Genomic DNA, 12756 nt, shown 5'->3' with positions numbered 1-12756 from the left:
AGTTTGCATTCCACTCACGTGTAATCACTTTGTAATTGTAATTATTTGCATATCTTATCTCACTTTACATTTTTTCTGTAAGTTTGGTTCAATTTGTGTAATTTTTTCATGGTGCTGCAATTTTCACAAACATTTGTGTATATCAAACTATATCTGTCTGGGGTAGAATATCTTTGTGAAAGACTCTCTAAGAGAAACTACATATTTTTATTACATAAGAAAACCAAAAAAACTTTATAAAGTCACATATACTTAGAATGGCAATATTCAATTTTATGGCTAATTTAGGGGCATACTCCTTTTCAGGATAGTTTCTGTTCAACTGCTAATTTTTTCATCTTTGGGTGACTAGAGATGTACAATCATGTACAATCATTATGCATAAAATATATCTGAAAGATAATTAAATAAAATGTAAAATATTTGGCTAATCAAAACACTACCTTTATCAAACTCTTGTAAAATTTCTATCGAGTGTACTTATCTCTGGCTCTTGTGTTTTTGAATAAAAATATGAAGAATATTTTACTATATTAAAATTACTTTTTCATCATAAATTTTTATGCATACATTTTGCACTTTTTTATGCATTAGTTAATTTATAACTTCATCCATAGATGCTGTGAATTATTAGAAATTTTTTTATTGAAAAGTATCAAAGCATCTTCTTTTCATATGATGGCAGCTAAGTTAACAGATAGCATGTTCTTTTCAATGCTTCTTAAGTCTACATGTTTAAGCTACCTTAAAAAGTTAACTTTGATAAGATTAATCTCCATATTGCATAATGTTATTTCAATTTATATGCATTTATATTTTCATCATTAAACTAGTTTATTAACATTATACTGGGTAAAGCTTGAATTAGTATACTGCAATCAAAATATATGGCATAAATAGTTTGAAAATTATACTTATCTTGTTGTATTTCAAAATACATCATCTTAAAAGCCATAGTTTAAAAGTAAGATTTCAAATAAATACTTTTTTTTAGTTTAGTAACAAATATTTTTCTTTGAAAAATTATACCCAAATACACAAATACTATTTAAGAACATTTTAAAAGATAGAAATATTTTATAATGCACCTACCTTTTATACATATTTATCCAAAATGAGTATGTTCTGCTAACAAAATAAGAATCTTTACATATTGAAGCAAATACTTTTACAGCTTCAGGTTTAACAAACTGACCAATAAGGAACCAAACATCAATGGGATAACGAATACCAGGTCTTCGTTCAATATCTGGAGATAATGTTTTTGATCGTACATGTTTTTCTGCCCAAAGAAACACCAGAAGACTTTTAGTAATAAGAAACAAAATAAATAAATATGCAAAAGATTAAACAATTATTAGTATAAAATATTTAGGTACTTTCTGAATATCCATATCCCCCTCAAAAAAAGTCGGCAATCTTGGAGTACTAGTTTTTCGCCAGGCTAAGATGTGAAAGACAACAGCCATTTTCAAAACCGACTGAGAATTAAACAGTTACCAATTAACAAAATACAAAATGAACAAAACATCTATAATAATAATAACCCCCCCTTGTACTGTTTTTGCCCATGTACACAGCATTTTTCTAGCCTAGGAAAAAATCAGAGAATTGCAGATCCCTGCCATCATAAATGCTATCGTTCTCCCCGTCATCAGAGAACTGCATATATTTGAAATTATGCAAGCTATTCTTTCCCATGAACAAAGCAATTTGTTTTCTCTTTAAAAAAGTCCAAAAACTGCATAAATTTCAGCACTAGTGCACAAATTTTGATCCATAAAATCTGGTCAGTTATAAAGCACAACTTCATGCAGTGTAAGTTTTTTTCATTCTTCACTGTAAGAGCAAATTCTGTATTTCTAAAGAAATGCAGGAACTTTCTTTTTCATCAGCCATCAAACTCCACAGTACCATTACAGTTCCTTACAAGGGAAAAAAATTCACTCAATACAACAAAAGCACACTAATAACATAAACTCTAAAGACAGAAACTGACACTAATCTGTAGGGCATTCGCATATTTGGTTTGCCACATAATAATATTTTGGGGACATAGGACTTTGCCTTGTGTGGGCAAAATTAAAAGTGGATTTTAACATAATGAAGAAATTTGATTCGAACGTTTTAAGTAAGAGTTTAAATTTCTGTGAGGAGTGCCTCTTGGGCATTTACTGCATCATTTTGCCCTCTCTTACACGCAATCAGCAGATAGGAGTATGATGCACAGTGTGCATATCAACAATAATGATTCACTGTGAAATATTCCAAATTCACTGCAAGGGTCAAGAACTATAATTAGATGAAAAATGTGGTTATGGAAGTGATGGTTAAAAAAAAATTTCTCACGAAAGACGCCATACCAAACTCAACACCTGGTGCCAATGAAATACGAAAAAAAAGTTGGCAAGTAGTATGATTTAATGCTGAGCTGAAAACTTGGGTATAAAGATTTCTTTTAGACAAGATCTTGTGATCTGAGATATTAAAATGAAAGACGTTAGAAAACATAAAGGCTTACATTACTGACTAATCTGTGAAAAGTTTTGCTGAAAATTAAGGATTAAAATAATTGGAAGGGAGAAAAATTAAACAAACTTATCTGACAACCCAAAAGAATAAATGCTATAATTAATTACAGGAAATACAGGCTGCGACAGCAAAAATCATTTGGGATATTTTTCAACCACAAATTATAAACAAGCTCTTTAAGCAACATCATCCAAGAAAGGTGTGTAAAACAGAAAAGAATCCGATTCTTAAAGCAGTCCCACAAAGCATTCTCTAGCAGATAACAGACAGTAATTCAAGGAATTCGCATACGTGATGGAAAGAGTTTGGGGTTCTTCATATTATTATGTGAAATCAACTTGTGAACTACAGAAATAAAGGAGTTAAATCCCACTTGTTAATATATCAATAAGTGTAAAGCATTTTGAAATGTATTCTTGCTTGTTCTTAACAGAAAGTTTTTTACTTTAAAAAATAAATAAGAATCACTCATTTCTTAAATGAACATGCATGTATGGTAAAAAAAAAAAGGATCTTATATGACTAACAAAAGAACGTCAGTACATGGGATTTCATATATTTTATACTAAAAGGGCTACATAAAAGAATATGCATATAAACTAATTTTTATCATTTTAAATATTTATACACAAAATACACGCCAAGGAGGATTTGCAGTGTATGATTTGGCATACATGTGCTGTTTCCATCTAAGCTGCCCAGTGCTAAAATTTCATTCATATGCAGTTTTCAACGCTCATTAATCAACACTAAATGCTTGCTGCCGTCAGCTTTGGCCAGAGGTTATCAACAATTTTAAAGGTTTTTCTCAGTCTGAAAGAGAAGAAAAGAAATTGCAAAAGCAATTGGTAATGAAGGTTTTTCAGATATGGAAGAAGGTGTGTATTTAATTATGGCAAAGCACACTAGGGCTATCTGCCTAAGGAAAGGGATGCCTTCGTGGAGGACTTTCTAAGGGAAACTGGCTCGTATACACGTTACACATGGGGAAAAACATGAAAACACCCATGCAGCCAGCCCCTTCACAGGATTCGAACCTCGGACCGAACTACCAGTGTTCAGCGACTTTACCGCTCGGCCGCTGGTGGGCGATACAGAAGAAGGGAAAGAATCAAATGAGAAATGAAGAATTGGAGATCTTGTAACACCACATGATAATGAAGAAGATAAAGCTTCTTTAACTTACAAGAAGTTAAAAGAATTGTTAAAAAGTACAGGAACTTTTATCTGAAACATCACTATCAGTTACTGCGCCAGGCAAAAAATCATCAACTTTTTAAAAAAGAACATTTAAAGAAGGGTTTATTAACTCTTTTGCTCCCAGTGATTTAACACTGACTTATTCAAAATTCCACAGAATATAAGCTGTAAGAAAGTTTCATGTGCAACCACACGCATAAATAGGTGGCATAGGATGCCATCTTTTGGCACATAACAGAAATTTTAGGAAAAATGAAGTTTTCAACAATAAAAGCATTTTCTTTGTGTGATACCACTTGCAGAGTACCATAACCTTCCTTTTTGTGCAATGGCTAGGAAGTTATTTTCTCATTGTTTGTGGCTTCATATATTTTGGCATCTTGCTGGTGTGATAATTACAAATTCATGCACCTTATTTTCCGTGAGGAGTGAAGGTTAATCTTTATGATTGAAATATGTTTCTGTAGTGACTGATAGCACTGCAAAAGTGAAAAACGTAAAGGAAAGAGTGCAGACATCAACAAGTGTGCCAGAAAATGCAGACTTGTTTGATCTGAGATCAACAAGAAGCAGTGCATATAGAACATGTTAACAATGGGGTTTATGCAGTACGAAAGCTTAGTCCTATTCCACAAAACATGGACAGTTTGCAATATTGTATTGTCTGAAGAAAAACTGTTTTCAGAAGTATCATAAAAAATAAATCAAGACGTATAGTCTTATTGTCGCCTAACCACCATAATAAAGAAAAATTCCAAAAATTTTATTGTTTATATTAATTATTACTAACACATTAACCAAGTGAAAAGCAAATAAACTTTTTTACTCACAACTCTTCTGTTTGGAAGCCAAAGGATAAAACAGTAATAAAAATCCTTTCAATTAGCATTTGTTTCATTTTTTCTTTTATTTACAACAAAATTTAGGTTTGTTTAAGTTATATTGTCTTAACCTCTTTGTCATCCGTAACGAGTCTAGCGCATTCAAGTGAAACTTCTGCAGGCCGGCCGTAACACGCTTCATACGTTTTTCTACATTTTAAAACTTTAAAATGCTTTCTAAATGTTTATTTGTTTGAGTTTTTGTTTTTATTTATTCTAATACCTCCTAGAGGGCAGTACTAATCAGGCATTCTATTTCTAATTGAATTTCCCCTCCCCCGTGTTCTATGAATATTTGCAGCATTTTACATAAGACAGTGAGAGATCTTCAACGTCTACTCAGCAAAAAAAGAGAAAATATGTGGTTGTGAATTGGAAAGACAAGAAGGACATACATTTGATGAGTACAGTCCATAACTTTATGATTGATGTTGAAACACGGAAAATAACTGTAAAAAAAAAAAAAAAAAAAAAAAAAAAAAATTGTAAAAGATTACAAACAACAAAATGGGAGAAGTGGACTGCCTGGATCAGATGTTATCAAATTAATCCTGCTGTTAGAAATAAGCAGAGATATAATTATTTTTCCATTATGCTTCAATTCCTTATAATTTTACGTAATATTCATTTAAATTCATCCACTACAAAAGTTACGTATGTACAGAGAAAACAACGCTGCGAAAAACAAAGAGCTGCTGGAGAGATTTTCGCGGACAGGACAGGACGGCGAAAGGGTTAATCTGAATTATAACTAACACATTGTTTTCAACAAAAAGTCAGCTTTCAGGAGTGCCATTTTGCCATATGCATAGCGTATTAATGTCATAATCCCCAAGCAATAGGTTCACTGTCAAGCCACAGTTTATATATTTAAAATAATTATTAACTAAACAACACAAATAAGTCTTTGATCTCTTAAGCTTACTTTGAGTTTCGTGAGAAGTTCCTGGGAACTGAAATTCTTCTAAGTCTCTTTCAAGCCATAATGTTTCTTCACTGCAGACATCTTTAACTGAAAACATAAAGTACATGTATATACTTAAAAAAAAAATCAGTGAGTACAAGAATTATAATTCAGTAATTAATTTCATATAGTTCAAATACTTTGCTAGATGCTATCTAATATGCAACATATGATTTATTCATAAATTATGTACTGAATGATATTACACACATTACATAAAATAGCAAAAAAAAAAAAAAAAAAAAAAAAAAAAAAAAAATCATTCTACATTGCATCAAATAATTACTGTATAGGATATGAATTTATTTAAAGGATTTTGATATTCCAGCCTAATATATTACAATTTTGCATAAAACTATACTAACTCCAAATGGTAATTTACTGTAATTATACTACATAGTCATATACAGTTTTAAAGACTGGAAGAATTAAAAAAAAAGAATCACTCAAATGCAATGAAAAAGCCCATCATCACTGAGCAGTTAAGACCAATGAACACTGGTAATTTGACATGGTTTCAAATTCTAGTCAAGAGATTGGTTACTTGGATTTTTTGTGGTTTTTCCCTTAGGTAGCATGAATACAGGTCATTTCTCAATGAAAAATGTACTCCATAAAAACACCTCTCCTCTTAAGCTGATAACTCTCACATACTTGCTCATAACTCAAGTATCCTTTAACCCAGAGCAGTGCAGTAGCAATAATATGTCATATTGTGCATGCATATTTCTGCTTATGGCTACAACTGCGATGGAAACTTAGCAGCTTAGTTATTGGAAACTTTTAAGCTGCTGTACTTCACTACATTACAGAGGTTGGACAAAAATATGAAAACACCTTGTAAAATGCATGTTTGAATGTTTATTGTTGTAAAAGCTGTTCATGGTGTTGATGCGTTTACTCACTAATGACACTTGCACAACATCCTCAGTATGTTGCAAGTGTCATTTGTTATTGAGACAGAATTCAATGCAGTTGTGATTACATCATGTCACAGCTAAATAAATTCAAAGGTGGGCAAATTGCTGGGGCTCCTTTGGTGAGTGCTTCCGTAACCAAGGTAGTTGAAGTGTTTGCTGTTTCAAGAGGCACAGTATCTAAGATTTTGATACTATTCCATTAGAGCGGCGCCAGTTAAAATGCAGCGCTTTTTTTTCTTCTACCAATTGTTGCCGAGTATAAAATTATGAAATAATAATAGTGTTCAAAAGACTAAAAAGAAATTAGTTTTGAAAAAAGTAAATTTCTTAAAGTAAACTTTTTTTTTAATTTTTTAATCTAGAATAGTCTACACATAAATAAAAAATAATAAAATTAAATGAAATTCAATCTAAACAGATAGCATAAAATTACAAATATCATTCAATATTGCAAAAACATTTCAGTTTTTGAATGTAACTAATGACACATAAATTCTTTTAAATACGACTCTAAATGGTGGTGGTGCCCTGCTAAAGTTTATTTCTCCATTTAGCAGGGCCCCTCAATCACTCCACAGTTTGGATATGACATCCAGTTTCAGAGTCTATAAAATTATAACTATGATTCACGGTGAAATGTTCATACCCAGCATTTTTTAATTCCTCTTTTTTTTACATCCTTGCCAGCAGTCTGGAAACATAAGGTCCATCCGCGTTGCTTTCCCGTATAAAGCCCCAAATACCCACTGTTCCGGAAGAACACGTCTAACATTGTTTTTTTCTTTTTGGAAAAAGACTTTAAAGTAGCTATTCCAATCTATTGTTTTATTATCGCTGATTTGAAATTGAAGTTACCAAAATTCAATCCATGTCAATTCTTGATACCACAGATAGATAAAACGGCATTGAGGAAAGGAAACCACGAATCTTCAAACCATATTTTGGTTCTCAATCCCTTTTTTTTTTCACAGCAAGAACGTATGTAACAACACCATATAGCAGCTTTGTTTGAGTCAAAAGTTAACTTCATTGAATGACTTTGAGAACAAAGTCTATTGTTATGAATTATTCCCTTATCCTGAAAGAATCTTATGACAGCCTTTTGGCCATTAGGTAATTGCCAAATTGTGTAATCTATCATACTAAAAAAATGGAAAAAAAATAACGAGTGATGACATTTTTCAAACAAGAACTAGAAATCTCGACCCATGACATTTGGCATGTTGATGCAGCATTGTTTTCTTCTCATTTTTTTCCTTCATTTTTAACAGACGCTGCTCTAACGGAATAGTACCAAGATTTTTAACTCATACAGGAAAAACGGAAAAACTATATCCACCAAATCACAGCGTGCACAAAAATGTGTGTTAAGTGATTATGACAATCATTGAAGAGAACTGTGATGAAACATAAGAGAACTACAGCCACAAAAAGTGACTGCTGAACTGAATGTCGTACTTGCAAACCCTCTCAGCACCAAAACAATACAAAGGAAGCTCCACAAGCAGGATATTTTTGGGCGAGCTGCAATTCAAGTCACTCATCGGGGATCAAAATGCATGTAAGAGGAGAAAGTTGTGCTTAAGTCATAAAACCTGGATTGCACAGCATTTTAAAGACTATTATTTGGTTGGATGAGTCTTACTTTACACTACTTCCAACTTCCGAGCCAGTTTACATCTGGCAAACGCCATCCCAAGTGTACGATAGAGACTGTTTGCTGCTAAAAGTGAAACATGGCAAGGGTTCAGCCATGGTTTCACCAGTTATATCGTGGTATTCCATGGGGCCCATCATTACTGTGCAAGATCACATTACTGCCAAGAATTATGTGACCATTTTGGCTGATAACGCACAATACATGGCACATATTTTGTTCCTCAAAGGTGATGCCATATTCCAAAACGACAGAGCTTCTGTTAACTCAGCTCACATTTACCATGGCCATCACAGTGACTAGATATCAATATTATTGGATCTTTGTGAGGTAGTTTGGAGAGAAATTCGCATAAGCACTATCCACTGCCATCATCGTTAACTGAACTTGCCAACATTTTACAGGAAAAATGGTACAAGATTTCTTCGTAACGCATACAAGACTATTTATCCATTCCAAGATGACTGTAAGCTGTTTTGAATGCCCATGGTTTTCTTACACCGTTTTAGTCACAGTAATATGTTTTCATTTCGGGGTATCCATATTTTTGGTCCAACCCTTGTATATTTCCTTTTCAACTGAGGAGTATAACATATAATTTTGCTTCTTTTATTTTTATAATGCTTTTGTGGCTACAGTTAAATGCAAACATAACAGCATAACTGCATCTCTTTATAACAGAGAAATACAAAATATATAATAGAAACTGCTGAATATTTGGGTAATTTACTGTTAATGCCAACATTTAATTTTTTACTACTTAGTAGATCAAATGTTGATAGACAGGATAGGCATCAGTATCATTTATTTTCCTCCCTCTTTTATTAAGTTTATTCTTTATTAAACATGATTGAAATGCTAGTTATTTTTTGTTGGATTTGTGCAAATAATTATTATATGAAGCTGTATATAACAGAAGAAAATAATTAGAAATTGAGTTATATGTATGCAGCAAACTAGAGCTAGAAACGAAAAATACTGTACAAAGTCCGTAATCCGGATGTCAATTATCCAGAATGATCTATAATCCGAACCTCAAAGCCATAAACCTTTTTCTTGTATGCTTTACGCATGCACGTTGGGAGGATGTATCTCCAGACACGTTAAAAAATGCTTGGCATAATTTATGGCCAGCTACCATATTTCATGGTGAGGAAGATGATAGCTGCGAATTTGAAGGTTTTTGGACATAGCAAAATAAAGCTGAAATTTTGCAGTTACTGAATTTTGTAAAGAAATGTGGAGAAGCGGTAATAAATGAAGATGATATAACAGAAGTTTTTCCTGACGACGACAATTAATGGACGGCGAAATCCGTCGTATGGTTCTAGATCCAGAAAATACCACTTCTGATAGTGAAGAAAGCGACAGAGAGGTTATTGAAAATAAAACAATTTTGATTGGCAAGTTAGTCGGTATGCTCTACACAGCAATTACAGGACTTGAACAGTGGAACTTTGTAAATGAACAAGAAATTATGTCTGTTTATAGAATTAAATAGAAAGTATTAGCACAAAAAATGAAGCAACTTATACAACTTAGATTAAGAATGAAAGAAATGTTGGTACTTTTCCGTTTTGCCGGCGCAAGCGATAAATTCACCAATAATGGTACAACCGATGCCAAACGGAATATTCTCGCTCATAACCTTTTACGCCTCATTCAGATAGTTCAGTTTTATGTCTAAGGCCACTTTCGGCAATTAAATCAATTAGGATGCAATCACAGCGCTTACCCGAAGCCGAAAATATAGAAAAGGTAAAGTCAAGGGGTAAATTCATCAATTCTAATGAGAATGCATTAGCGAAGTAAAGCACTGCAGTTTTACATAATTTCTGAGTAAGCTATTCGTACGAATTGAAGTATTTCTTGCATTTAAACTTGTGTTCCAAATTAAGATTTAACTTGAAATTAATGTAGATAATTACTGAGAGCATTATATTTTTGTAGAATAGTATACGTGAGATGAGATCGCTTGCGGTCTCGTGATATGAACCGGCGAAACAGGATGTTGAACCATGAAAGCATAGTAAATTCTTAAATTAATGTCTTTTTATAAATTTATTGTTTTTATAAAATTTTAAGCGATATTAAAATGTTTATGCCTTCAAAAAAAGAATCCTTAGGACTAACATTTTTTAAATATTTTTTGTGTGTATAATGTGTGTTGTCGCCAATAAAGTCTGCTTGGCGAGATTTGCGCCGGCGAAACGGAAAAGTACCGAAATGTTTAATAAACAAATAAATATTAAGCTTTTTTTTTTTTTTGTTGTTGTTGTAAATATTGATACCCTTTAGATGATAATTGCTCTTTATTTCATAAATTATGGTTTCATATTTTTAATTGTATAATTTTTGCATGCCATCTTACCAGATTTAAATTGATGATCTATAATCGGGAAAAACCTCTAATCCGAAATCGCTGGAGTCCGACAAGTCCGGATTATGGACTTTGTACTGTAGTTTGAAAACAGCAGTTAAGTTTTGCTTGCCTCCTAAATTTTAAATAATTTATAATAATATAGTGGTACTTACATATCAATGCAACTAACTTAGAAGTCAATAAATTTTCAGAATCTGCCAAACTCTGGCAACAATGCACACAACCATTCTTCCAGCAACCATGCTCATAAAAATCCTTTCAGTCAAGTAATGCCTCCCTTTTCGTATACATTCTTTTTCATTGCATTCCAAGTTCAAACAGTTTTCATAAACAAATTGCGATATTTTTTGTTTTAAATATGTGCTTATGGGATTTACCAGCAACGGAAGCAACTGCAGTAAAATTTCTGTAGAAATTCAGAATTTTTTGCTTGACATTTTTTAAACAGAACAACAAGGAAATGTGTCTCCTAGAAAGCCAGTGTTGCTAAGTATTGCACAAAGCCATGTCTCCACAATACTATGATTTTTTTTTAAGTGAAGAAACAAATCTCTGTGTACTTCAGGAGAGGAATAACCGGAAAAAGTTAGAGAAAGATTTGAAGGAGAATGTGTTTTATTTTTTCAATGTATTATGTAAACTTTATTTAATAACTCAAATTTGTATTTTAAATTGGTAAAGTATGTTTCTTTTGGCTTTCTAAACAAGAGGCGCAAAAACCACCAAATTGCATCTAACAAGTACCTTTTACATTTTCATCTATAAAAAATCGCTAAACTGTGCCAAGGTGATTGCATCAATACATAAGTATCATTATTGTATGCTGACGACTTATTTTGTGAAAAGTTTTATGCACTCTTTATTTATAATATACCCCTTATGCCTTCATTATTCATATCTACAGATATTTCTCAGAAATATTTTAATCATATTTGTTCATAATAGTTACTAAAATTTTTAATACTCTCGCTGTTTTTTAACACATTATATTTTTATCTTGTAGGTTTAATGTATCAAAATACTTAAAATATAAAACTGAGCTAAACTGGAAAAAATATGTCATTAGGGCTTTTTCGAGGACAAAACATGAAAAATGTACAATGCCCTCTTGGCATCTCAAATTCCAGACCTTCTGATCGCTAGTCAAATTTTCAAGTTTCACTACAAAGTTACAAGGTAATAAGGGAGAAAATCCTTACACTCTCCCCAACTTTTATAGCCAGCAGCTGGCTATGAGACCTAACTGCCAAATTCTGGTGAATACAAATTATTGTCGACTACCCCCCTTTTTTAGTACCATTTGTAGAGTCATTACGTTTATTTCGAGAAGAAGGCATGAAAAATATGCAATGCGTTCACCAGAACCTAAACTCAGTACCTTTTCACTGCTAGCCAGCCTTACAAATAAGCCTAGGTGATGGCACTAACAGAAATATACACATTAATAACTGTTTTCAACAAATTATTTATTTCATAAATTTTCATATCACAGATCATATAAAATTTAGTGCAATTACTATATGCATCACTTTTTTAATAAATACAAAATACAGAAATATAAATGTCTACAATTAACCAAAATTTCCATACCTTCTTCTTCAATGGAACTACCAGCTGACTTACGAAGTCTTCCAGTGCGAACAATACAATTGGCAAAATCGGAGAGTTTTATGTCTGTAAAAAATAAAGAAAATGTAAAATTTGTGAAAGAAAAAAAAAAAAAAAAAATTCTCAAAATTTAATTACATTTAAGATAGTGTCTTTAGTACATACAAGACTAGTGTTTCACTTTCCAAGAGAAAAGGCTAAATTTTTCTATCTTCACATGCAATTTGTAACATATTAGCCTGGGTACTTTCTAATTATCTGCACTCTTATTAAAAAATCACGAAAAAGTTTTAGCGAAGCAAATCAGTCACCAGAGCAGTTATGTGGAATACACAATGTTGCAAAAACAGAAGGCAACTTAAATAACATAGCAACATAGCACATCCATTTCGGCTAGTGCCCAATGCTGAAAATGTGGGATATCGAGTTTGTGCAATTCTCTGATATTTTTTAACTGAAAATGGATAACTGTGTACATGGGAAAAACAGAGAGGGAGCTAAAAAAAAAAAAGGAAGACTGCTTTTAAAATTTTATTTATTGATTGATTGTTCTTCTATGGAATTCTTAGTGTGCCACCATTTTGAAAATGGGTGTGGTTTTTAGTGCAAAA

General features: G+C 32.2%; 1 protein-coding gene across 1 annotated transcript in view; it reads right to left on the bottom strand.

Annotated features, from left to right (window-relative positions):
• fsd (transmembrane protein fates-shifted) overlaps positions 1-12756 on the bottom strand; it is a 37517-nt gene that overhangs the window by 3892 nt on the left and 20869 nt on the right. The window contains exons 2-4 of the mRNA XM_085819991.1: positions 12128-12211; positions 5539-5625; positions 1093-1282 (exon numbers count right to left, since the gene is read on the bottom strand). Coding sequence (XP_085676117.1) covers positions 1093-1282; positions 5539-5625; positions 12128-12211 — 361 coding nt within the window. The remainder of the gene's footprint in view (positions 1-1092; positions 1283-5538; positions 5626-12127; positions 12212-12756) is intronic.

Source organism: Stegodyphus dumicola, chromosome 7 (genome assembly GCF_044657685.1).
Source record: "Stegodyphus dumicola isolate Sdum_Otavi_A_Nest chromosome 7, ASM4465768v1".
Lineage (NCBI taxonomy): Eukaryota > Metazoa > Arthropoda > Arachnida > Araneae > Eresidae > Stegodyphus > Stegodyphus dumicola.
This window is presented reverse-complemented; position numbering and strand designations above follow the sequence as displayed.